General features: G+C 39.8%; 3 protein-coding genes across 3 annotated transcripts in view; 1 reads left to right on the plus strand and 2 right to left on the minus strand.

Moving 5' to 3' along the window:
* The window catches only part of LIMS2 (LIM zinc finger domain containing 2), a 31254-nt gene extending 29147 nt beyond the window's left edge, over positions 1 to 2107 (minus strand). Inside the window, exon 1 of the mRNA XM_063306923.1 lies at positions 1902 to 2107. Within this exon, the coding sequence (XP_063162993.1) occupies positions 1902 to 1912 (11 nt within the window). The 5' untranslated portion in view covers positions 1913 to 2107. The remainder of the gene's footprint in view (positions 1 to 1901) is intronic.
* A 1940-nt stretch (positions 2108 to 4047) lies between these two features.
* Positions 4048 to 9132, plus strand: SFT2D3 (SFT2 domain containing 3). Its single transcript, XM_063306929.1, has one exon. It carries the CDS (start codon positions 4271 to 4273, stop codon positions 4910 to 4912), a length of 642 nt encoding a protein of 213 aa, XP_063162999.1. The 5' UTR covers positions 4048 to 4270; the 3' UTR covers positions 4913 to 9132.
* A 701-nt stretch (positions 9133 to 9833) lies between these two features.
* Positions 9834 to 23795, minus strand: part of WDR33 (WD repeat domain 33) — a 76889-nt gene continuing 62927 nt past the window's right edge. The window contains exons 16-21 of the mRNA XM_063306926.1: positions 20739 to 20841; positions 18103 to 18571; positions 14779 to 14945; positions 14607 to 14684; positions 13542 to 13724; positions 9834 to 11827 (exon numbers count right to left, since the gene is read on the minus strand). Of these exons, the coding sequence (XP_063162996.1) occupies positions 11604 to 11827; positions 13542 to 13724; positions 14607 to 14684; positions 14779 to 14945; positions 18103 to 18571; positions 20739 to 20841 (1224 nt within the window). The 3' untranslated portion in view covers positions 9834 to 11603. The remainder of the gene's footprint in view (positions 11828 to 13541; positions 13725 to 14606; positions 14685 to 14778; positions 14946 to 18102; positions 18572 to 20738; positions 20842 to 23795) is intronic.

Raw genomic sequence — 23795 nt, forward strand, 5'->3', positions numbered from 1 at the left:
CGGCGAACATACCTAATACTCCTTCCTCCTCCTATTTTCCCCCAACAACAACCCTGTGAGGTGGGTTGGGCTGAGAGAGCGCGACTGGCCCAAGGTCACCCAGCTGGCTTTCATGCCTAAGGCAGGACTAGAACTCTCAATCTCTGTTTGTGCATCCTCATAAATCGTACAGCTTAATTTTATGTTAAATAGTTCATGAACACATGAACATATAGTACTACATAGATTTTTTTTTAAATCATGTAAGAAAGAAATGTTTGGAACATTATTTTTTGAATAACCCTGAATGCCATCATTTGCACTCACAAAACACAAAAAATAGAGTCCACCACTGGACTAATAGAGCCCCGTCATTTCAGTCTCTCATGATTTCTTCTTGCTATTCCTGTCATGAGTACTGATGGTGAGCAGGAGGGGGCCCCTATCCAGGGGGGAAAATGCATGCGTAGTAGAGAGTTTGAGCTGTCATTCAAAGAGACACAGAACAGACCCGCCTTGACTTTTGGGGTTTATCTGTCTGGGTTTTCCCACACTTCTTCAGTTTGTTAGGATTCTGTTTTATGTAGCAGTAATAAACACTAGAGACCTACTCCTCATCACAGCGTGATTCCTGACTGTTAGGACAATTCCTCATTGTTTGTTTGTTTTTGATAGGATTAATGTATTTATTTATGCAAAGTAAAATGAAAATGCAGAATTATTACTATCCCCATTGACAAAAAAAATCAAATAATAGAATAGTAAAAGCAAATAATAATGTAATAGTAAGAGCAAATATAATATAGTTGTGAACCTGCCTTCACAAAACTCTAGCCTGGCAGCTGCATGTCACACAAACTGCAGATTTGTGTGACATGTGCAGGTTTTCTCTGATCCTTTTAACAATCTATTTGAACAACTCTGTATTTTTATTTCCTTTGCCATTAAATGCTTTGTTCTTTCCAACAGACCTCTACACAGCATTCACCCTCCCCAATGGATAGTCATGTATTTTATAGTTTAAATTTATTTTATAGATGGTAAAGTAGCACAAATCTTCAATAATATACAGTCAATTCAAAGCCTAGAGATGGATGCCTGCAATTATAGTGGTTCAGAGAGGCAAATAATAGTGTCTAATATTTAAACAATGATGTTCCTGAAGACTCAAAGCAATGGGGTAAAAGTTTTCACTCTCCTAATGTAAAGTGCTTGTTTGCTACACCTCACCATTTTGTAAATGTTTATTAGCCAACAAGATCCCCATAAAGATTGTTTCAGATAAAGCCAGCCCCAAGTGACAAGTGTACTTTACAAGTGACTTCTTTGATTACAGGGATTATGGCAGCAGTAGGCTGCCTTCTTTCAGGATGTTTTCTGACTTCCCAGTCTAGGTGGAAAACCTGATTTCCTTGTGGTCTCCCATCTAAGTACTATCAGGACTGGTGCCTGCTTCGGTGTTTTGCATCAGCCAAGGACAGCTAGGTGCTGCCACCTGCTGTTAACAATCTAGTATTTGGTTTTCAATATCTGCAAGGCCACTTAAAGCAAAAATGATCGCATCACACGTAAGGGAAATGAGCGCTTGTAGCCAGAAGAACGAGACTTCGCCTTCTTTAGTAAATATATTGCGGCACAAAGGTTAACGGGCAAAGAAGCCTTCTCTTCAACTAGTAGCCGTGTTCCATAAAAGCCCTCCCGAGCTCACGAGACACCGCGATCGCAAAGCCCGACTACTCCTTTTTAACTCCAACGGAAGCGGGAATCCTCCCAGCTACTGAGCCCCCGGAGGTAGCTGTCGCGGGCGCAAGCGGTCCCAAGGAGGAAGGCGGCTAGGCTGTTTAGACGTTTAGTCAGCCCCCGACCTGGCAAGTAAAGCCCAACCGAGCTTCCGGGCGACCTCGCTGTCTTTCTTCTCCTACCTGCCAGTCATGGCGGCCGTGGGTCCAAGCTCTCTTGGCCAGCGACCTTCCGTGCGGGGACAGCTGTCTCGTAGCCGGCCGTGGGGAGAGCGACGAGCGGCGCGCTAGGGCACCCCGGTCCCGACTACAGCAGCCCCGCAGCCCGTCTGGTCTTCTCCTCCGCCCTGCGCTGGCTGGCGTGGCGGGCCGCCCCCGTGGCTCAAGACGGGCGGCCTTATCCTCCCGCCCCTCGGCCAGGCACATATTTTTCCTAGAAAGGGAATGAAATAATAAATAATGAACTAGCGAGGGCGGCCGGCCTGGTGCGGTGGGACCTCGTAGAGTCGGGCGGTGGAAAGCCAACCGCGGCGAGAGTATGGCTACCACTTGCTCTGTAGGGCCGGGTAGAACTCCGGAGATACTCTAAACAGCTTTTAGAACTAGGGAGTCCACTCTTTTGAGTAGGTACTGTTAAATCCACGGTATACCGCATTATGTGCGAATGGCCATTTTATGTCGCCATCTTTTGGGGAATATTCTTAATACCCCGATACACCAATTCACGCTGAAGTACTGATACTGAAACATCAACCTTTGAATGTGAAAGCTGCAATCACTTACCGACTTCCCACCGCATTAGGAATGGTTATTCAGATGCAGCTATTCCTCCAAATAAAATTAGTTTTTGTCCATTATGTTTTGAACATTTCCGATGGATGTCATACTTTTCAGGGACTGTGCATGCTGCTGTAAATGGCATTTTGTGGACAAGGGAAAGAAGATCTGTTCTGGTTGTTCAGTGGTTCTCACCCTTTAGTTTCTTATGTCCCAGCCACCACGGTCAGAATCCTGGTCCCATCAAGGTAAAAAAAAAAAAAGCCCCTTTTTGCATGCATTCTATTTTGTCAGAATACATTTTAAGAAGATAAAGATATTACAATAATATTGTTCACAATTATTATATTGAAACCAGGGCCTGAACTGGGGTCTGTGTCACCTGGGGCAAACAGGGATTCCGTGCCCACTTTGGTGCCCCCCAGCACTCATTTTGGCGCCCCCCGCGCTCATTTTGGCACCCCACCAGGGGGGCACCTGTGGCACATGCCCTGGTTGCCCCCCCTAGTCGCGGCCCTGATTGAAACCACAAAAATAATTTCATTACCAATGAAGTTGTAATAATTGTGATGCGTGTACAGCATATCAGTCTATGAGGTTGAGGAATCCTGCAAGTTTTGATTCCCTTTTCAGGGATGGGGATGGGGGACTTGGGAACATGAGGCAGTACAGCAGGACATTCCCTAGAGACTGGATCCTGTAGTACATGCATTGGTATGTATCTATAATCAGTATGATGTTACGAAGCTAACTATCTGGAACTGGAGTGCGTACATTGTAAAAGAGCCTAGGGGTAGACCATGAACAGATCAGGTGTGCTTATTGCTGCAATTACAATACCTAAGGGTTATCACAATAATAACCCAACCTTATTAATAAGCCTGCAGTTGAAGTTGAACTTGAAATTACAGATAGAAGACCTGCTTGAGTTACTAAATTTATTTTGCACGTTGATGTAGCAAAGAAAGTATGCTCACACAAATGTACTAATGGGAAATTATCACCGTTAATTTGTCCCCTTGATTACTGATTACGTGCCAACAAGTCGTTGTCAACTTAGTGACAACATAGATTTTTTCGATGACGATCTGTCCCTAATTTGGTCTTTTTGTCCCCTTATTCTGAATTAATGAAGTATTAATCAAAATAAAATTAAATAACCCCTACTCTGAGGCCATAATGTCCCCGATGTGGAGTAATAGTGAACGGCTACCTAAGTAACCTCGCATCCTTAACAAACAGCACAACAATCAAGAATACAGTATTTTACAAACCGCCCAGACCTGAGAACTAGTCCCAAGTCCCGCCCTCTCTAGAAATAGCCAATCAGGAGCGACAAGTCTTTCTCCCGACCGTAGAGTACGGAAGCACCGCCCCCGTTTCTCCTGCCTTCTGCGAATGCGCAGAAGCATTCATCTTTGAAGCGGGGGGTCGTGCGCCGCCTGGTGAGGGGAAGTCGCCCGGGGTCACGGAGCGTTCCGAGGTGCGTCCAGGAAGGACTCTTCTCGTTCAGGCGCCTGCGAGAAGGTTGGAGGGAGGCGGGGCCGGGCTGCCTGCGCAACCTCGTTCTCCGCCCATCTGAAGCCTGGACGCGCGCGCGTGCTGCCTGAACGGGGTCACGTGCCTCCCAAAGAGGCTGGTGCCAGCTTTTTTAAAGAGACCAGCGGAGGGTTGCGCGTCCCGCCGCAACAGAAACACCGAGCCGGAGAGTAGCGTTGTTGCTCATCTACTTCTGCCCTCGCCTCCCGCCTCTTCCCGAAAGACTCCTCGCCAAGATGGCAGATCTGAACCGGCAGCTGCAAGAATACTTAGCCCAGTCTAAGGGCGGCGGTAGCTCGACGGCTTTGTCAGTGCCTCAGACCCCTCCGCAGGACGAGGCAGAAGAAACTGGGTCGGGCTTGGGGGTCTGGCTGCGCCGCATGAACCCTTTCCCCGCGACAGGAGCGTGGTCGTGGGCGGCGGACCCGGAGCCGGATCCGTGGCTCCCGACAGGGGTGTCCCGTTGGCAGCGACTGGTGGGGAGTGCGCTGTGCCTGCTGCTGGCTGCTCTCTGTTTCGGCCTCGCCGCGCTTTATGGGTCGCTCCTGCTGCTGCGGAAGTTTGCGCTGCTCTGGTCCTTGGGCTCGGCCTTTGCGTTGGGAGCCGCCGGCTTCTTGCGGGGCCCGAGTCGCTTCCTGGGCGACCCCGACCGGCGCGGCCTGGCCATCCTTTATTTGGGCTCCGTGGGCGGAACTCTCTACGCTGCTCTCGGACTCCGAAGTACGCTGCTCACCGTGCTGGGAGCCGTGGTCCAGCTGGGAGCCGGAGGAGCCTACTTGTTTTCCTCGTTGCCTGGCGGGGCTGCTGGGTTGCGCTATGTCAGCAGCTTCCTGGGCAGCTTCGTGCGACGAAGCGTCTCTAAAGCACTTCCAGTGTGAGTTGATCTGTCGTCGAAAGTCCACCTCCTGGACTTGGGAAGACCGCTCCGGAAGAAGACACCAGGGCTGCTTTTCAAAGCAATGTGCAGAGCAGGATATGTAGGCTGAATCCCAGAAATCGTGGAATAGAACATTTCTTCTGCTACTACTTGGTGAATTCCAGGAGACAAAAGACAAGGGGATAATTCAGTTGCCTCACTGTGGCTGTCTTACTGCTGAGCAGTAGTAGTAAAACAAAGGTTGTGACTTAAAACTGAACTACCTACACTGGAAGGTAGAAGTAGCCAAAGGAGAATGCCTGTTTTTGCAGGCTCCACCTGTTCCTCTAGCCATTGTACAAACATGCCCCACTAACCATTTTTAAAATTTACAGCCTCATGATTTCTCTCATCCTCAGACCATAGGAGAGGCAGCGTAATGTTTCATTTACCTATTCCAGTTATACAGTGTCTTCTGACACAATTTTGGGTGGATGTGATTAGGATGCTTTGTCAACCATCTTAATTGATGGTGTTGTTGCATTGGGATTTGTCCAGCTGCTATTGGCCTTTGGGCTGCTGTGATTACAACTTCTCCCCTCTGGTCAGTGGCACTGCCCTAAGTGGCCATTTTGGCCTGGGCTGCAGAACAGACCTGCATTAGTTGAGATCGGAGCTGAACATAAAAGTGTACATTGCCCTATAGTTCTGTTCCTTTAGAATAATATCTGAATGTATTAGCATGTAAAGCCATACACATGAACAGATTTTCTGTACATGTTCTGGAATCCCTCGGCTGAATCTCTCAGTTTTGCTCTTTGTTGATCATTCCCTCCTGCTGCTCCTCTGCACTTTTTAGCTCCATTCACCAGGGAGTGTTCCTGACAATGCTTCTGCACCTTCCTGAACAGCCCTTTTGAAAAAAAAAACAACTACTACTAAACTTGTATCCACATAATAGCCTGGCTGGCAGTGCGTAGAAGAGAAGAGGGCAACTCTTAACTGTCTCATGGTCTTGCTGTCTGTCACTTTCTTACCTTGCTGTGTTTCTTGTTTCTCTCTCTTAGGTCTCCCTCCCTCTTCACATCTTTCAGAGTGGTAGACCCACGGTCAGAAGTAAGCCGACGGACTGGTCAGAGGTACAAAGCATCTTGGCTGGTGCCTGTGACCTGTCCCTTGGGCAACTTGAAAGATACCCCAAACCTTTGTCCCAGGCACCCATCTTATCTGCATGGTGGGAGAGGGTTGCCCAGTTAAGCAAGAGAGGAGAGTTTTCCGACTGAGCAGCCTCTGAGCCCTTTAAATCAGCTGCCAGCCCAACATCAGTGGGAGAGGCCTGCCCTGTACAGGGCTCTCCTCTCTTGCTTTCCTGAGCAGCCCCCTCCTACCTTACAGCTAGGTCTGGATCTAGCTATCTGAAAAATTTGCCCCCAGCCCAAATTAGGGCAAGAGATTGGTGTCTTTTTCTGTTGGGAAGTGAGGAGGAGAAATGAAGCCCGAGGAATCCACTAATTATTGTCCTTAAATTGTCCTGCATTAAAAGTGTAAGAACACAAGGTTTGCCTTGTTACTAAAGAATAGGGCTCAACATTAATGGAAGCATAACTACAGCAGCATTACTTTTGTGCCAGCTCATGGACTGGAAGAAAGGACTTTTAGTGCAGCCACAAGAATGAAACTAATGTCTGACTCCAAAGGTTGAAGGAAAGAAGAAATGCTGGGCAAACTGTCATTAATGATGGAGTGATGTTTGAAAGGACTAAAAATGTGTGTCTGCCTTACTATATGCTGCTTAGCTGTTTTCTCAGTATCTGGCAGTAACTTTTGTTTTTAATCATCTAGCTCATTACACTAACTGGTGTATGTGGCAGTGGATTTTGCACTGTATTTGCTGGGTAATAGTAAGCTGACCTCAAGTTTGGTCCTTTGAAAAAAATTCTTTAAAAATGCATAGACCAATGGTCAGTTTGTGTGTCTCTTCAGCCTTTTAAGAGGAACTTGGGTCTCCAACATTGCATAAAACCCTTGCATTCTGGAATTATTACTCTGTAAATGTATATTTATCAAGATTAGTTTTATCAAATTCTTGCCTAAGCAGAATTTGTAAAGGGTCCAGTAAACTCTTAACAGACTTCAGTTTAGTGGACTTTTAATTTAAAGGGCAAAATCTAGATCCTGAGAGTTGCTGTAGTTGGTATCCTGTGGTACTTTGCTTGCCTCTGAAGGCTTCTTCTCTGGCTCTTGGATTGGCCCAGTCATAAGGCTGGGCAATTGTTCTGGCTCTGGTGCTCCCGGGCTCCAATCCTCAGCCTCCACATGGCCCCTCAGCTGCAGCTTCTCTTTGATGTGCCAATTAGCTGGGCTTGTGTTTGCCAGAGTCTCAGGCTATTGTTAGAATGCCTATGGCTTTCATTGCTTTTTGCTCCTTGGTTGCAGCTAACATTCTTTGCGGGAGGGACATGTTCTTGGCCCTCAAGATGGAACCAAGGGAAAAGCCACAAGTATGTTTTTGGATTCACAAAAATCCCACTCCTTTTTCTCTTAGTTAGTTAGTTTCTCTTAATTAGTTCATTAAGCAGAAGTTTTACTGTACAGAACATGTCTGACAGTGTTCAAAATTGTATGACTACATGAGTGCTAAAATATACTTCAATCTGAATTCACAGTCGTTAATATATAGGTTAATTCTGCCGGAATGGGTTATGAAGTTATTGGGATTTGAGGAAATGATTTGAAAAATCTGGATAAGTTATTCCCATAACTTAATTCCTTTGAGGATTGGAATTGCCCTGACGATTAAAACTGTCATGATTTAAGTGTACATGAAACCTTCCATTATGTCTGTGTGTTGCTTTGAACAGCTTTGGCTCCTAATACTTAATGTATGGCATAATGAATTATTATGCCATACATTAAGTATGCCATACATTAATTATTATGCAGTATTATCTAGACGGTTTAGTGTATCAAGAAGCTGCTTCTACCACAAAGCAAAACAGGTTGATCTGTGATATTTTCTGCAAAACTACATTCATTTCATAGTACAACTACATCTATAAACTACATAAATTCAGAGTTGGTGTCATAATTTTGCTCTGCAAGTATAGTTTATTTCTCTTAAAATTGTAGCCTGTAAAGCAGTCTTATAACTTTTAAGTGTTGTATTCTCTAAAGTCAAAAGCATTAAATCTAGGGAAATGGGTTTAAATATTAAACTCATATGCTTAACAAATTAGCAAATTCTAGAAGGTAATTTATAACAGGTTAAACATATGCACATAACTATGTCCAAGTGTATATTATTGCATAAGGAAGGTCTTATAGTAGTTTTACTAATGAAGGGAACAACTTGTAAGCAAATGCTTATATTTAAGTGGATACTTTGACTACTTGCACAGAAAATCTACAGTAGAGCCCCATCTTAGACAATTCACTCAAAACCAAGTCTTGCTGATTCTAGTGGCACTTCCAAATTAGTGCATTAAGAATGGATCTTGGTAGTGAGCTGCAGAATAATGAAATGGTAATTTTTAATTTAAATTGGCATTTTTGAGTCATAGTGATTTGTGAAGCATATGTCATGTAATGCAATAGAAAATAGTTGTGAATCAAAAAGTTGCTAAATAATTAAATGGATTTTCATGCAATCATTTAAAAGATTATTTAAAATAGTCTCAGAGGAGTACAATAAAATAAACACTGCAATCCTTTCTCTATTTACAACTTCAATGGGACTTATTCCCAAGAAGGTGAATTATCGGACTGCAAACCAAGTGTATTTTTACTACATAGACTAGCCTACAAACTTGGAGTATGTTATTCTATTCCAGCTTTTCTCAACCTTTTTATCCTGAAAGAACCCTTGAAATGATTTTCAGGTCTCAAGGAACCTCTGCATAAAAATTGTAAAATATACAAAAACATAATATAATTCACTTCTAACCTGCACAATCCACATTTTACAACCTTTACAAGAACAGCAAACTGGCAGGTCAGCAGCTGAGTCATGTGTAAAAATTCCCATTACTGTGAGCTCTAGCATTGTGTGGTATGCAAGGTTAAAAAAAAAAGTTTGGTTTTTTTTTCAGTCGCAGTCTCTCACAGAACCCCTAGCAACTTCTCATGGAACCTTAGGGTTCCATGGAACTCCAGTTCAGAAAGACTGTTCTATTCCATGATATAATGTGGCATTTGGGGGAACAATATTTTCAAAAAATCTTTAATAAAATGTCTGAAATGCGATGTCTCTTTATTTCTCTGTTGAGTTCAAATGACCTTGCAGTAGATTGTGCCAAATGTACCAATTTATTAGCTGTACTTTTTTTCATTTACTATTTGAATTCCTATGCAGAAGAGGATAACTACTTTTCTGTGGTGCTCAACACTTGGAATTTACCAAGAATTTATTTAAAATTTTGTATTTTAATTATTTTTTATACCTTCTTAAAAATGTGATCTGTTACAAAATTTATTTGCATTTCAGTGAAATGGTATCTGCTGGTTTGGGGCAAGATAAATGAGATCAGATTATTGTATTAATGAAACACAATTTAGACTTCCCCTTAGCTACAATTAAAGACGTCATTGAAAAAAAGTATGGTCCTGCTTTTTCTACTGGACTGTTCTTGTCTCCTTTTACTTCAAGTGAAGGGCAGCATCATCACAGTCATAAACATGGCTAACACTAGTCAGTTTCCCTATAAGCAACAGCTGAAAACTTTATTGATGTAGATCCTGGTTAGAACTAATTCTGTTTAAGATTAATGCAGTATTTTCTATTTAATTTGTAATTACAGTGGTGAGACAAATTTACTTTTGAGCAAAAGTAGAAGATATTCCCAGAGCTAATTCATGACCACTACTCGGATAAGGAAAAGGCAGATATTCAAAATAGAATAGGCTTTACAGTTTAAGTATCTAAAAAAAAAAAAAGAATGGAGAAATATCTGTACATTAGATGTAATGATTCTATACAAAACTGCGTAATTTGTCATTTTTGCTCATACAAAAACAGTTCCTTACAAGGTAGCTTAGTTCACTTTTCTTTAACTGTATAACCAATAACTTAACAATAAGTGCAGAATAGGCACAAAACACTTGATTTTGTTACTTTTACAACTTTCAAAAAACAAATGAACAAATATACCTGTTTTGCATACCCCTAATGAGTATTGTTGCCTAATTCATTGTGTTTTGAATTAAGTTGGTTGGCTTACTGTACAACTGGCCCTAAAATATTTTAAATTCTTATCAAGGCTAGTCTGACCAAGATCTCAATTATTTTTTAAAGGCTCAATAGCTATGTATACAGTCTATAGAAATTCTTAGGCTGCAATTGTTTATACATTTTATAACAAATCCTACCATATATGTTAAGCTAGGTTTTAAACCATGATTTACAAACTATACTGACCTGCCTTGTCCTTTATGCTAAATCATAATGTATGGATTCACACATCATGCTAAGCCAAACCACATTATGGTGATGCATGAAACCAAACTTTGATAAATAAAGCTTGAATTGTCTCAGAATCAGAATGTTGGATAATAAACATCTCAACTGAGGACATTTCATTGCAAAATAAAGGTAAAACAGATACAGAACTATGGACAGAAACTGTGTTCTTACACCTTTAAGGGAAATATGGAGAATATTTAAAGGGTTTTTTTGCACGGGGGGTAATGTCTATTCAGACAGTGATTAGCTATTCTTGATATTGCTAAAGCTTTGTTCAAAGAAAAATTTAAAAAAATGTTAAATGGTTTGGTTAAATTATGGCTTCAGAAACAACAGATTCAAGACATTTGAATTTAAGAGGCCATTCAGACTCTTCAGTAGGTTTCATTAGAAGTTAGCTATCTTTTTTCTTATTTAGTTGAGGTCTTCCACTGCACTTCAAGATGGTCAGATGGCAGACTATATTGGAATGTTTTTCTGGATAAATCGGAATCAATCACTATTAGATCAGAGAATAGTAGCCGATATATGTTCGTATGTTTCAGCTGGATGTTCTTATTGTACCATATAAAGTTATATTCACTCTATAGACCAAAAAGTACTTAGGGAATCTATACACGGAACTCTTCTGCTCATTTGGTTACTGAAGGGAAAGGCATTCCCATCAATCAACAAAAGTGATTTTCATTTATTTATTTTTATAACATGCTAACTGAACTTGTGAAGCTTAAAAACTTCCGTAAGTAGATGCAATAGCTAGTTCTGTGGCAAAGCATGTATCCAACATAGAAATTTCCCCACAGGAATTTTAGGGGATGGTTCCTCTATGATATGTGAAAACGTGTATACAAAATCACACACACTTGTTAATTTTTGGACAAATTGCATTCTGTATTCATACAAAAACAACTTAACTTTTCCTGACAACTGTACATATAGAAACAAGTTCTTGACATAAACTGAAATCTGGAGGTGCTCCATGTCTCACATCACTAAAAAAAGAAACCAGCTTTACCTTCAGATATCAATTTAGGAAATATGGATATGACAAGGGATTGGGATGGTGTAGAAATGAAACAAAGGTAATTGTGATGGTGTTACTAGCTGGTATTTAATGTTTGAAAAGACCTTCTTAGGAACTAATGAACAATCATTTATCTCCATCTAGAGTCCATATTTGTAGGATTGCAGAATTACTTTTGCAATGATTCTGCAAAAAGTAGAAAGACTGGGTTTTGCCCAGTCATAACCTCTTCTATCGACCCCTTCCTCCACCTCTAGAACCTCCTCGCCTTGACTGGCTTGAGTTCATGTTACTTCCTCTTCCCCAGTTACTCCCACTTCTTCCTCCTCTAGAAGGATTGTTTCCTGGAGGTCCTCCAAATTCTTCTCTATGATAACCATCATGGTGCTCTCCATCCAAAGAATTGGATCTTCCAGACTTTGACATTCTCTGTGAAGGTCCTGATTTTCCACGTCCTACAATAAAAAAAAGTGCAAACTGAAATTAGATCGTGCTATTGCTATCTTCCTGATGGAAAATTCAAAGAATGTCATCTCAATTTTTTTACACTCCCCCCAACTGCAGAATCAATAGGTGTGCATGTGTGTGTGTGTGAAGGAGAGAGTGCACGAATATTTTTTTTAACAGTTGTTGATAGAGTCCTGCTGCTGTATTGGCTAGTAAAGATATTTAGAATCTATAGCTATAGAAGAAAGATGTACTCCATGCTTTGTCAGATCTCAGTCTTGGAAAGCTAAAGATGGCATACAATATTCAATGCTATCATCTTTCAAACTAAAGGCCAGCATGTGGGACGGCATCATCTACTGTCTTAGCCTTTCATTTGAACGTCCCTCAACATTTTATTTCTCTAAGCCATCCCAGTTATTCTTATTTCTAGCACAGTATGAAGAACCAAGGAAAACTGCTATAAACACCTGTTTCTTCAGTATGCTGTAACAGTGATGCTGGACAGATTTTTTCCACATTTTAATGCTGCATTTAATTTGTAATAATACCTATGGCAGTCAGACTGGGCAGTTTCAGGTTTAATTAACTTTTTCAGGTAATGTTATCTGTATGAGATAAGTAGAAATATCTTTGGCTCTCCAAATTTTTAACAATCTTCATTGTTTCCACATTTAAATAAGTATATGTTACTTTATATTTGCTACTGAAAAATCTAAGGAAAAGTGCATCTATTGAGAGTCTAAATATATTCTAGTAAACTTAATTTCTAACTAAATATTTGCATTTGTTGACTAAGACTTGCACCACATTATCTATACAATTTTACTCAGAAATAAGTCCTACTGAGTTCAATAAGCTTATTCTCAAAAATTGCCACTGGTTTACTGAATTTTGTCCTAGTTAAATACTTAAATTCAAATTTGTGTTGGTTTTAGGAAACACTTCTGATATATTAATGATGTAAAATCAGTATGAAATCTTATTTTGTGGGAAGAACTCTTATTCTTATGTTCTCAAAGGTAAATACCTTCAGAGGGAAAGCAGAGGTTAGGCAATGAGGGGATAGGGACAAAAAGTGACACACAAGCAGACTACAGTACTGAGATTTTTATTTGGTTTGAACACCAATCCTAAGGGAGGCCAGAGGGATAGTTTCTCAAATAACTAGAAATAATTTACTTCCATTTATCTAGATAAATATAAATTGGGATGAACTGGTAGGAACAAATAGTTTTGCAGACCCAAACTTTTATATATGGATTTAATTTTACAAAAAAGAAAAAAAATAATGAAGTAATAGTTTTTAAATGACATTTTTTATTAAGATTCATTCCCAGCATTTCTCAGTTTGTCATTTATTGTATAAGCTGAGATTTTAGGTGCCAAAATACACCCCCAAAATTGGGTTTGGATTATACATGGATGGGCTTATCCATGAGTATATATGGTAATACTTTTTAGAAGTACCCATATATCCCATATATACACGCAGATAAGCCGACACTCGAATTTTTAACCAAAATACCATGAAAAATGTGCCACCCAAGGATAAGCCAATTGTGAAAATTAAAACGTGGAAATTTCGAGGGTTGGCTTATCTGTGGGTGGCGCATTTTTCATGATATTTTGGTTAAGAATTTGAGGGTCAGCTTATCCACAGATGGGCTTATATGTGAGTATATACAATACTACTCAATTTCTCAAAGAATTGTAACTTACCTTTTCCTCTTTCCTCTGGATGTCCAGGTTGCATTTCCATTTCTCTGTGGTCAGAGGTTCCTGGTCCATCATGCCAAGGACGTTTGCGGGGTGGTAGCGAGGCCATATCCATTCCTTGCAGTGAGGAGGAACGTTCTCGATTTGCAGGAGAATGTCCATCGTGAGGATGATCTTGGCGGGGGCCTATCATGACAAAAGACAACAAGGTGAGAAATTTAGTCCATGAAAATCATTTCATACTAGAAATTTTCTGTCAACTCCTTTTTGTTAAAAACAAAACAAACCCCAGAGAGAGAGAGAGAGAGAGAGAGAGAGAAAGAAAGAAAGAGAGATGCATGCCTTAAATTACTTTCAGTTAGTTATCATCATTTATTACCAACTGTTAATTAATTACGCACGCACATACACAATTATCTGAAAAAGTATTTGCTCCCTTTCACAATTTATGAATGTTTGTATAACTTTGCCAATATTATCAGAAGTTCTGTGGGTCATTCTGATATGTAAGGGGAGCCTAAGTGAATAATAGCACCAAAGTTTGATCCTTGTTTCATATATTTCATGAACAAAGTCATTCAACATACAATGTACCATTGTGAAAAAAGTAATTGCCCTTAAATTCAATTAACTGTTGCAGGTGTGTACTGTCTTTAGCTGTAATTACTGCAATCAAACACTATATACTGGGAATGCAAGCTATTTGGATGTCAAAAGGGATAGAATGAAATAAAAGATATTGTTCAATTTTTTTGAAAGATAAGCTGAAATGTCTAGTAGCCCCTTATAGAAAACTGCAGCAGAATTTGGGAGGTGTATGGAAGAAGCTTTCTAGAGGAATCTAAAACACACTGATAAGTATCAAAAGAAACAAGCCAGTTTTAATCAGTAATTATATTAGCAAAAGAAAGGAAACAATAGATATAGCATGGCTTTTGCCTTTCAAATCAAGTATTCTAAGAATGCTAGTTTTTAAGTAATGTGAAAGCAGTATTAGGATGCAAGTAGAAAACAGAGCATGAATACTAATATTCAGTGGTGCTCAGTCTAGCATAACTTGATTTTCACCTGGTTCTCGATTTCCATCCATTCGGCCTTCAAAATGAGGAAACTCATCTGGAGTGGGGAGGAGACCTTTTCGTCCCCCTACATAAAAAAACAGATTGGAGTATTACAAACTACAAGATGTGCTTAGAAAAATGTGAACTGAATCATATCCCCAACTGAACATGAACTATACCTCTTGGAGTACCCCGACCTCTTCCCCGACCACTGTGATCTCTTCCCCTTGCATTTTCCTCTGACGAGTCAAAATTTTCTTCTGGCACAAAATCATCAGGTCCAGGAAAACTGTCTCTTCCTCTTGGTCCTCGGCCTTCGTGTCTTGAGGGTGTGCCTCTCCTAAAGCTTCAGCAAACAAAGAATATTGCATTATGTAGAAGTCCATGCTGATGATGGTTATGTTCAGTTTAAAAATTAATCTTTGTTTAAAAAATTCAACTTTGAAACACTGCTGTAGTTACATAGGATGACATTATTAAGCTGGAAAGGCTTCTCAGCCTTTTGGCTAAAATCAAATTTAGATATTATTAACAACTATTTACTTTGTGACTTTGACCGAAATCAGAACTTTCTGTTAAAGTCACAAAGTGACTTTGCAACAAATAAACATGTGTTTGATCATCTGAGTTCCAATGAATTAACTAATCAAATTCAATACATTAATATACTACATAACACTCATGAAGGTACCTTTTGAAAATTCTGGATGACGTGTAAATCATCTATCCATGGTGGAAAGGGGATAAGGTTAATCTTTAACATTCTTTTTAATCACATTTGGGGAAATGGCATATTCCTAATTGCAGCAAAGAACCTAGTCAAAACGGGTTCAAACATGTGAACATTCAAAGTCCATCTGTATTATGCTCCCCTTTTCTCTCTCTCAACCGTGCAGTTTTATTAGCCTCTGACATTTATTATCACAAGGAGGGCCACTGTAGTACCACCTTGCCTGCCAGAAAAAAAAGGTTCAGTATTATGACTGATTAAAAAAAACAAACAAATTACAGATAAGAACTATAGTGGATTATCTGTTGACAAATAATGGCAAATGAACTGGTAACTGAACAGCAAACCAGATTCAAAAAGAGCAAAGTGTCATGCTCCCAGATCAAGCGTTCCCAGAACAACTGATCCAACTCGCATGCATGAATGGAGTCAACACGTGTTGAGACTGGCGAGTCAGTAAAAGTGGGAGGGGGACAAGCCAGGAGTGTGAAAGCATCTTGTTTGGACTATCTCTGGCATCCAAGGTCAACCAGAAGAGCTGTTGCAGACATCTGCACAGAATTAAATGGACTGGCACAAAAAGGGGGGCTGCATACCAAAGAAGGGGGAGGGGGTTGAGTTCATTAGGCTGTTTAACTTGGGGAAAGCGTGGGAACTTCTATTCGCAACTTTTTCACTGTACTGGACACTACACTCCATTAAAGAGATTTCTACTTAATCATGTATGAATTGGATTTAATGGTAAGCTGAGTAGGCAGTCATCACACAAAGTATGATTTATGCTAAGTATAGTTTGTTATGATATCCAAGTCAACAAAAAAAATTATGCTGTTGTATAGACAGAGAGGGGACGCGGTGGCGCTGCGGGTTAAACCGCTGAGCTGTCGATCGGAAGGTCGGCGGTTCGAAACCGCGCGGCAGGGTGAGCTCCCGTTGCTCGTCCCAGCTTCTGCACACCAAGCAGTTCGAAAACATGCAAATGTGAGTAGATTAATTGGTACCGCTTCGGCGGGAAGGTAACGGCGTTCCGTGAGTCATGCTGGCCACATGACCCGGAAGTGTCCTATGGACAACGCCGGCTCCAAGGCTTTGAAACGGAGATGAGCACCGCCCCCTAGAGTCGGACACGACTGGACTTTACGTCAAGGGAAACCTTTACCTTTACTATAGACAGAGAAGTGAATCTGTGAATACTCAGCTTCATGAGAATTGAATGAATGGAAAACTAAAGTGAAAAAGTAGCTGTAAGCCATAGGTTCCCTGTTGCACAGTTTGGAACCTCAGAACATGATTTGTATTCTAAACACATGTGAACTGAACTAAAGTGTTTGGGTAGTTTCCAAAGTGCTTGGCAAAATGAACTAGCAGTTCAAAAATGAATCTACTCAAAGCATCGTGCAAGATCTTACGGGGAGGCCACAGTTTCAAACAGAATATGCAAGAGGGTACTAGGCTTAACACCTGGGCAGTAGCTACCTAACAGAAATATCTTGTTTCTATTTGCTTCAGGCTACCTTCTGAAACTGGCTTCCTTAATTTGTTCCTATATGCCTAAAAGAAACTAAACAAGAGTGAATGCTGAAGAAATTTTCTGGGAGAGCATAAAATTTTACCTTGACTTATATAGAGCTGGGAACAAGATAATCCAATTATTTCTACTGTTTTTTTTAAAACTATTCTACTATTTCTGCAACAGTGTAACAGTGTTAACAGTGCAACAGAGCAACAAGGTAAAAGTTGCTATTTTATATACAAGAACTTTTCATTTCAACTAAACTCAATTAACAATATTTGTCTAACTTAACTGGTATCCCACCTCTAATACCAATCAATTAAAGCTTGCAGCTGTATTAGAATCAATATACTTAGTAAATTAAATCTTGCCAGCTGTTTCAGAGAGTGACTATGGAAGAAAATGGGGACAAAAAAAAAAACTTCAGACAGCTTCAGTCATTCTACCATTTTCATTACCAAGCTATAAACAAATGTTTCTATTTTAGTATGCAGATGTTAATAAAATATAGCCCAATATCTTCAAGAGTAGAATTTATGCTTAAGTAAATGTAAATGTCTCAGTGAGCTCATTTTTTCCAATATTCTGAAGACATAGGATTGTTTATAATAGTGCTGAATTATTGGCAATGTTATTTTTATTTATATATCTATAGCTATCTCAAAATCAAGGAGAGACTTCAGTGAAGCATTCTTTCAATAGAATTCATCCTAATATCTATTCATAGTTTAAATTTACGTATTCTATTTTCAATGTAGTTTGAAGGAGAACATCTTCACCCTGATGCCAGTTTAATTGCATATTTTTTCACTATTAATTCTAGAAAGTGTAGCTGGCTCAACTTCATCAGCTGAGAAAGGAAGGAGGGTTACAGATTAAAGAAGAATATAATAATTAAAGGTCTAATTATTAAGCCTCTAACTTACAGCTAAAATAGTTCCTTGCGTTCTAACCAAAGGGACTGATACGTATTAATTCTGTTTCACAATTCCTTTATTTGGTATCTACAGAGATAAGTGCTGTTTCTAATAGAAAACAAAATGAAAATTGTTTTCTGCTACAAAAAGCACTTATCTCGGTAGATAAATATTAAAACTTCCTTTTAATAATGATCTGATAAACACTAACGCATAGGAATTTTAATATGTACATATATTTAAATTAATTCATTTATTAGGATTAAATACCTTTCTTTAAATATGAAACAGGAGAGAATAGTTTTACTTAATTTTCAATTAATAAAATAATTAGAATTCTTACTTTTCATCTCTTCTTCCTCGATATCGTGTATCCTCTGGATCATGAGGGAATCGCTCATCTGAAGGTCTCCGTCCATCCCATGGCCCAGGAGGTCCACGGTTTGGACCCCTACCATCTCCCTCATTGAATTCCCTGTGATCAGGAAGGAAAGGAGGGCCTGGACCACTTCTTCTCCATTTCTCTTCTTGAGGCGGACCTCCCCTTCCCTCAAATTCACGTAAACGATGCCCAAATCGCTTGTCTGGATGAAAGTCTTCACGAAATTCATCTGGTCGATCAAAGTCATCATGGAAATCTGAATGAGGTGGTCTCCTGTCTGGCATCCCCCTACTGTCTCTACCATCACTCCATTCTTGACCACCTCGGAAGGGGCCTCTTTCAGGGCCATGATCTGGGCCACCACTATTCTGGTCATGTCTCCTTTCTGAGAGTGGGCCAACTTGATGGTTTGGTGGACCACGAGAATCACCTTAAAAATAAATGAAAAATATCTGAAATATTTAAAATAATTTTTCAGTCCACTGAAGATGTATTTTTGTACTGTTTTATGGGAAAAAAAACTCCCAGCTGTTAAAGGGAAGCGTAACGGGCTATGAGAATAACCTTGAGACAGGAGGAAGACCTGCAGCCTAGACAATGGTCTGATAAATAAAATCTGAGCCCAAATCAGAAATGTAATTTGTATCTCAGAATTGACCCTCCCTAGTTCTTTGGAATGAAAAGGCAGGGGATGGGGGAAGTGCTTTCAGACTTGCAAGATTCTGTTAAGGTAACCTTACAATAAAAGTACTGTTAGTATTCGTGATTTTGGTTTCCTGGTTTGGACTACTTTGAAGGGTTGACAGCAAGCTACTTAAGGCTTTCTTTGTTCCCCAAAATCTCATAAAGCATACATATATAGGATTTATAAAAGCTGAAAGAACGTACAAATCCATATTCCTGACTTGTTTATAATCTAATAATAATAATAATAATAATAATTATTATTATTATTTTATCCTGCCTTCCAGATGGCAAGCATTGCAGTAAAATCAGTCAAATATTAAAACTAGAAAATTTCCTATAATGCAGACATTCTCAAACTTTATGGTGTTATGACCACAATTAATTAAAATAATTAACTTGTGTAACTGTAATGGGCAGTAGGAATAACTTTGAGGAACAGGAGGAAGAGCCACAATCAAGGCAACTGTCAGATAAAAGAAATCTAAGTCCAGGGCAGAAATGTAATTTGATTAAGTATCTCAGACATGACCCTCCCTAGTTCTCATGAAGATAAAGGGAAGAAAGGGAGAAGTGCATTCAGACTTGCAAGAGTCTGTTACTGTAACCTTATAATAAAGTAGTATTAGCATTCATAACTCTGATGTCCTAGTCTGGTCTAGCTTGAAGGGCTGACAGTAACCTTGCCCCCCTGAATAAAATTTTCAGACTACATTTAGACAGTTTGCTTCTGCTGGCACTAGCTGGCTGTTGACTTCTCCAGGAAGAATGGGAAAGCAATCTGGAGTGATCCAGCTGCTTCTGTGCAAGTCAGGCTTGCATACCCAGAGCTGGACTGATATCAGAACTTGCTCTTGAAGCTGTGGTTCAACAGCCTTTGCAGTCACAGCACTGACTCCTGCATTGGCCTCAATCTAGTCCTGAGCCCGGTCCAATGTGATCTGGGCAGGATTGAGGCACTCTTGCCAAGTCTTGCCTTTGCCCTCTTCTAAGGGGAAATCTTCCTAGTTTTTTTCCTGAGGGTGGTCTTGGTCCTGAACCTGTGTGCCTACTCCAAGTAGCCCAAGAAGACTGGCCTCCCATCACAAGACACTGTCCTGAAAGAAGCTATAGAGATGCAACACTTGGGCTACCTGGTGCATGCATGCAGGTTCAGTGCCAGGATCTACTGTGACACCCAGAAAGAACTGACCTTGGAATGGGTGGAGAGTCTGACTCAGTCCTGATCAGGTCACCTTTGACAGTGCACAGGAGTAGGTTTGGGCTGATGCAGGAGTCAGTGCTGTGAGCACAAAGGTCATGAAGAGCCCTGGCACCTAGGGCAAGCAACTAGGCAGAATGGAGCCATGCTCAAATTTGCTCCCAACTCCTCAGGGAGTTGCAACCCACAATTTCTAAGCCTCTGCTATAATGCATGCTATATGACCAATTAAGCTACCTGAGTTAGAACCACAAATGTCATCCCTTGTTGAAATAATGGGAATTCTTTTCTATAAACATATACCATTGAAAGCAACCTATACTGGCAATTCTTTTATTTCATTCTACTGGCTACCTTATCATCCTGTCATCAGTTACGTCTTCTAACTGAGATGTTATAATAAAGACTTTGTTATGAGAGACTTTCCCAGGAGACAATTTCATTCATGATACTGCTGTTTAACTATTGGTCAGAGCTAGTTAGTTGAAACACACAGTTAAGTATTTACAGTGCTAGATTTGTTACAGTTTTGGTCACAATTCAAGATATTATATGTTAGAATATCCCTGAGTAGCACATGAGACGCACCAATGTATTATTCTTCATAGTTTTGAAGGTTATATGAACAGTCTAGCTCATTTATTCCCTGCCACTATAAGATTTTAAGAATGCTTTGTGTCATCCATTCTGACCAAACCATATGTTTAATTACCTTTACTGGCACCAGGTCCTTGGTTGTGAGGGCCATGACGGCCTGGTCCTCCATGCTGCCCCAGTCCTGGTATCAATGGTGGAGGACCTGGATTCTGTCCTTCCTGCAAATTTAAGTGAGATGAAAAAAGAAGTTTAATTTACTATGGAAGTCTCTAATGTTTGAAAGATAAGATATAGTTAACTCTTCCTCTGATTTTAAAGGCAAACCCAAACCAACATCCTCTTTTGGAAAGGAATTCCCTTAAGTTTTGGAATAACTACAGCTATAAATATAATACACAGAACAAGAACACAATATTGCAGTACTGTGAAATTCAGGTACCCAGTAAGGGAAAGGTAAGCTGGAAAAAATAAGAATTTTAAAAAAAGTTTTTGGAGGCCATATATTTAGAATATATATTATTCTGTGGGTACCATAAGCACAACCAGCCTAATTCTGAACGAATCTGCGTATGTAAGATAGGAAAACACTGTCACAGTAAAATGAAATTATTTTTCTTGTCCTTGAATAACGCAACAAAGTAATATGCTTCCCAAGCAATATATCATCCTAGAGCAGACCTGTATAACAAACCAAGCAGCCTTGTGCAGCCCACCAGCATTTTTTAAAAAGTCAATTAAATTCACTTCCCCCAAAAGATGCACTGCCAAGCGCCTCCAACGCTTCTAGGTATTATGGTTATCACCAGCTCCACCACCCACAAAACAGCTGATTGGTGCACTAGGTATTCCTTGGCAGCCTGCAATGATTTTTAAATTATCAATGTGTCCCTTTCCCCTCTACAAGTTTTACAGGCCTGTTCTAGAGTAATCAAGTGGGGACTTTGAAAAAAAAGATGAAAGGATTCTAAAATTTATTTTTTAAATTTAACTTAATATCACAGCCATCCATAAGATTTAAATTCATACTATTTTAGTTGGCTGTAATTTATTAATTTTTCAAAATTTTCAATAAGAGAATAAGCAGCTCAATAAATAATAAGCAACTCAGTAAAAACTGTCAGGATACTGTATTACATTGGTGCCAAAATTTGCTAATGCTGATGCAATGAAGTAGAGTATGGTGGCTATAGTAAAATATCAAGAGGACTGGTAAAGGTGTCATAGCTTAAAATGTGCTGTATGCCACACAGGACTCCTGATTCAGAAGATGAATTAATTCTATACTGTCTATTCTCCTGTCATGAGGTAAGTATTTCTGATTTTCAATATTCTCTCATCATGACTATGTGACTATATTACTACTTCTATGACATTTATAAAACCGAATAACCAGTAAAATAATATACCCCGTAGGATTCATTTATGTAGTAGGACTGTGTGGTATTTCAGATTCAGTTGGGAGGAGATGCTTTGGAATGCAACACCTATTGCAACTCATTAATACAGCTATGTCTGCTTCCAGGAATACCCAGCGTTAGCAGAAATTTCATCACAAACATGGGATCCCTGGAGAAAGACACAGCTGCTTTAATGAATTGCTAAATTCCTGCTCTTGCACTTTCTGAGGCACTTTTTCTCTGTCAAACCTGAAGCACTGCACTATATAACCATTTGTGCAGGTAAAGAAGAAACATAAATAACTTAAACTCTGATGCCGTGTTCTCCATATGCATGTTCTCCTAAATAATAAGGTATGCAAGGGTTACAAAGTAATAACCGTACAATTATGTATAACCCAGTATGCGTATTTACATTATGAGATACTGCCAACCAATCCCGCCTTCACATACAGTGTTCAATATTATCAATGCCTTTTCAGTGGCTAGGCTCCATATACTGTATATTTACACACAGACACACACACACACGCACAATGATACTGATGGTAGAAAAAACTTTTGATTAAATAAGTGTTCTACAAGAAATAAGCACTATCATACAATTTCATGTAAAGTTGTAGATACCACAAGACGCTTTAGTTACATACACACACACACATACAATTTTTAAAACAATTAAACCATGCCCCCAAACTCATGAGATCTCATGAGTATAGAAAGATCTTTCTAGATTGGCCTCTCTTGTGAAGTTTTTGCTATTTGTCTTTTAACTTTTTAAAAAAAAAATTAATTTGGAGGATAGGGATGCCATGTTGCTAACTCCTTGGGTTAAACTGAAACCCAACAAAAAACAATCCAAAGAGGTAATAAAAACCTTCTTAACTGTCCCCTAAATTGAATGTGGTAAGGTTTTTCTTTTCTTGATTCAGTGATCAAATAGAGGCTTGGGGTATCATACATATCTGCACAAATACAGTGGCCACATTCAGAGGAGTGGTGAATTTTGCCCCCTTAGAAAAAGATTACAAGAGGGAATTTAGGCTTGTATTGCCTTCTTGTTCTCTGCACAGCAAGCTATTCATGTGAAAATGCCAGCTCCTATATGATTTTAAAACTACAGAAGCTTTTAATATACTGTGTCTTTATCTATACAAATGATATGCAAATACAGGTAGTCCTCATTCAGTGACCACTCGTTCACGACCGTTTAGTTACAACAGTGCTGAACAAGGGGACTTACAACTGTTCCTACGGTCACATAACCGCAATTTGGGTGCTTGGCAACCAGCTCACAATTATGACGGTCACAGTATCCCACGGTCATGTAATTGCCATTTGCCAGTTTCCAACAAGCACAAAGGCGAAGCCGACAGGAGGTCGAAAATGGCGATCACATGACTGCGGGATGCTGCAACCGTGCAGGATTCACCTAATGACAGCAAATGGAACTGCTGCAACTGCCATCACATGCACTTTATGACTGCATCATTTAGCAACAGAGTTGCTGGTCCCAATTACCATCATTAAGCAAGGACTACCTGTACAGAACAAGCTTAATAATATACTAATGATTCACTTGGACATAGATAAATTAAACAGTTACAAACCAAAATTTTTAAAAAACCCTTGAAGAACAGGGACCTGGATTTTCCTAACCTTTGGAGGCTTAACTCTCTTAATGCTTGGTACAGCAAATAGTGTTGTCAAGGTCAGTGAGACAAAATAGTTATTATTTGGAATTCACTTAGCAATGTGCTTTACATAGCTGTGAG

The sequence above is a fragment of the Candoia aspera genome, chromosome 6 (assembly GCF_035149785.1).
Source record: "Candoia aspera isolate rCanAsp1 chromosome 6, rCanAsp1.hap2, whole genome shotgun sequence".
NCBI lineage: Eukaryota > Metazoa > Chordata > Lepidosauria > Squamata > Boidae > Candoia > Candoia aspera.

Bases quoted from the DNA above. Each gene is read 5' to 3' on its own strand.
- SFT2D3 (XM_063306929.1), top strand. From the start codon at position 4,271: ATGGCAGATCTGAACCGGCAGCTGCAAGAATACTTAGCCCAGTCTAAG.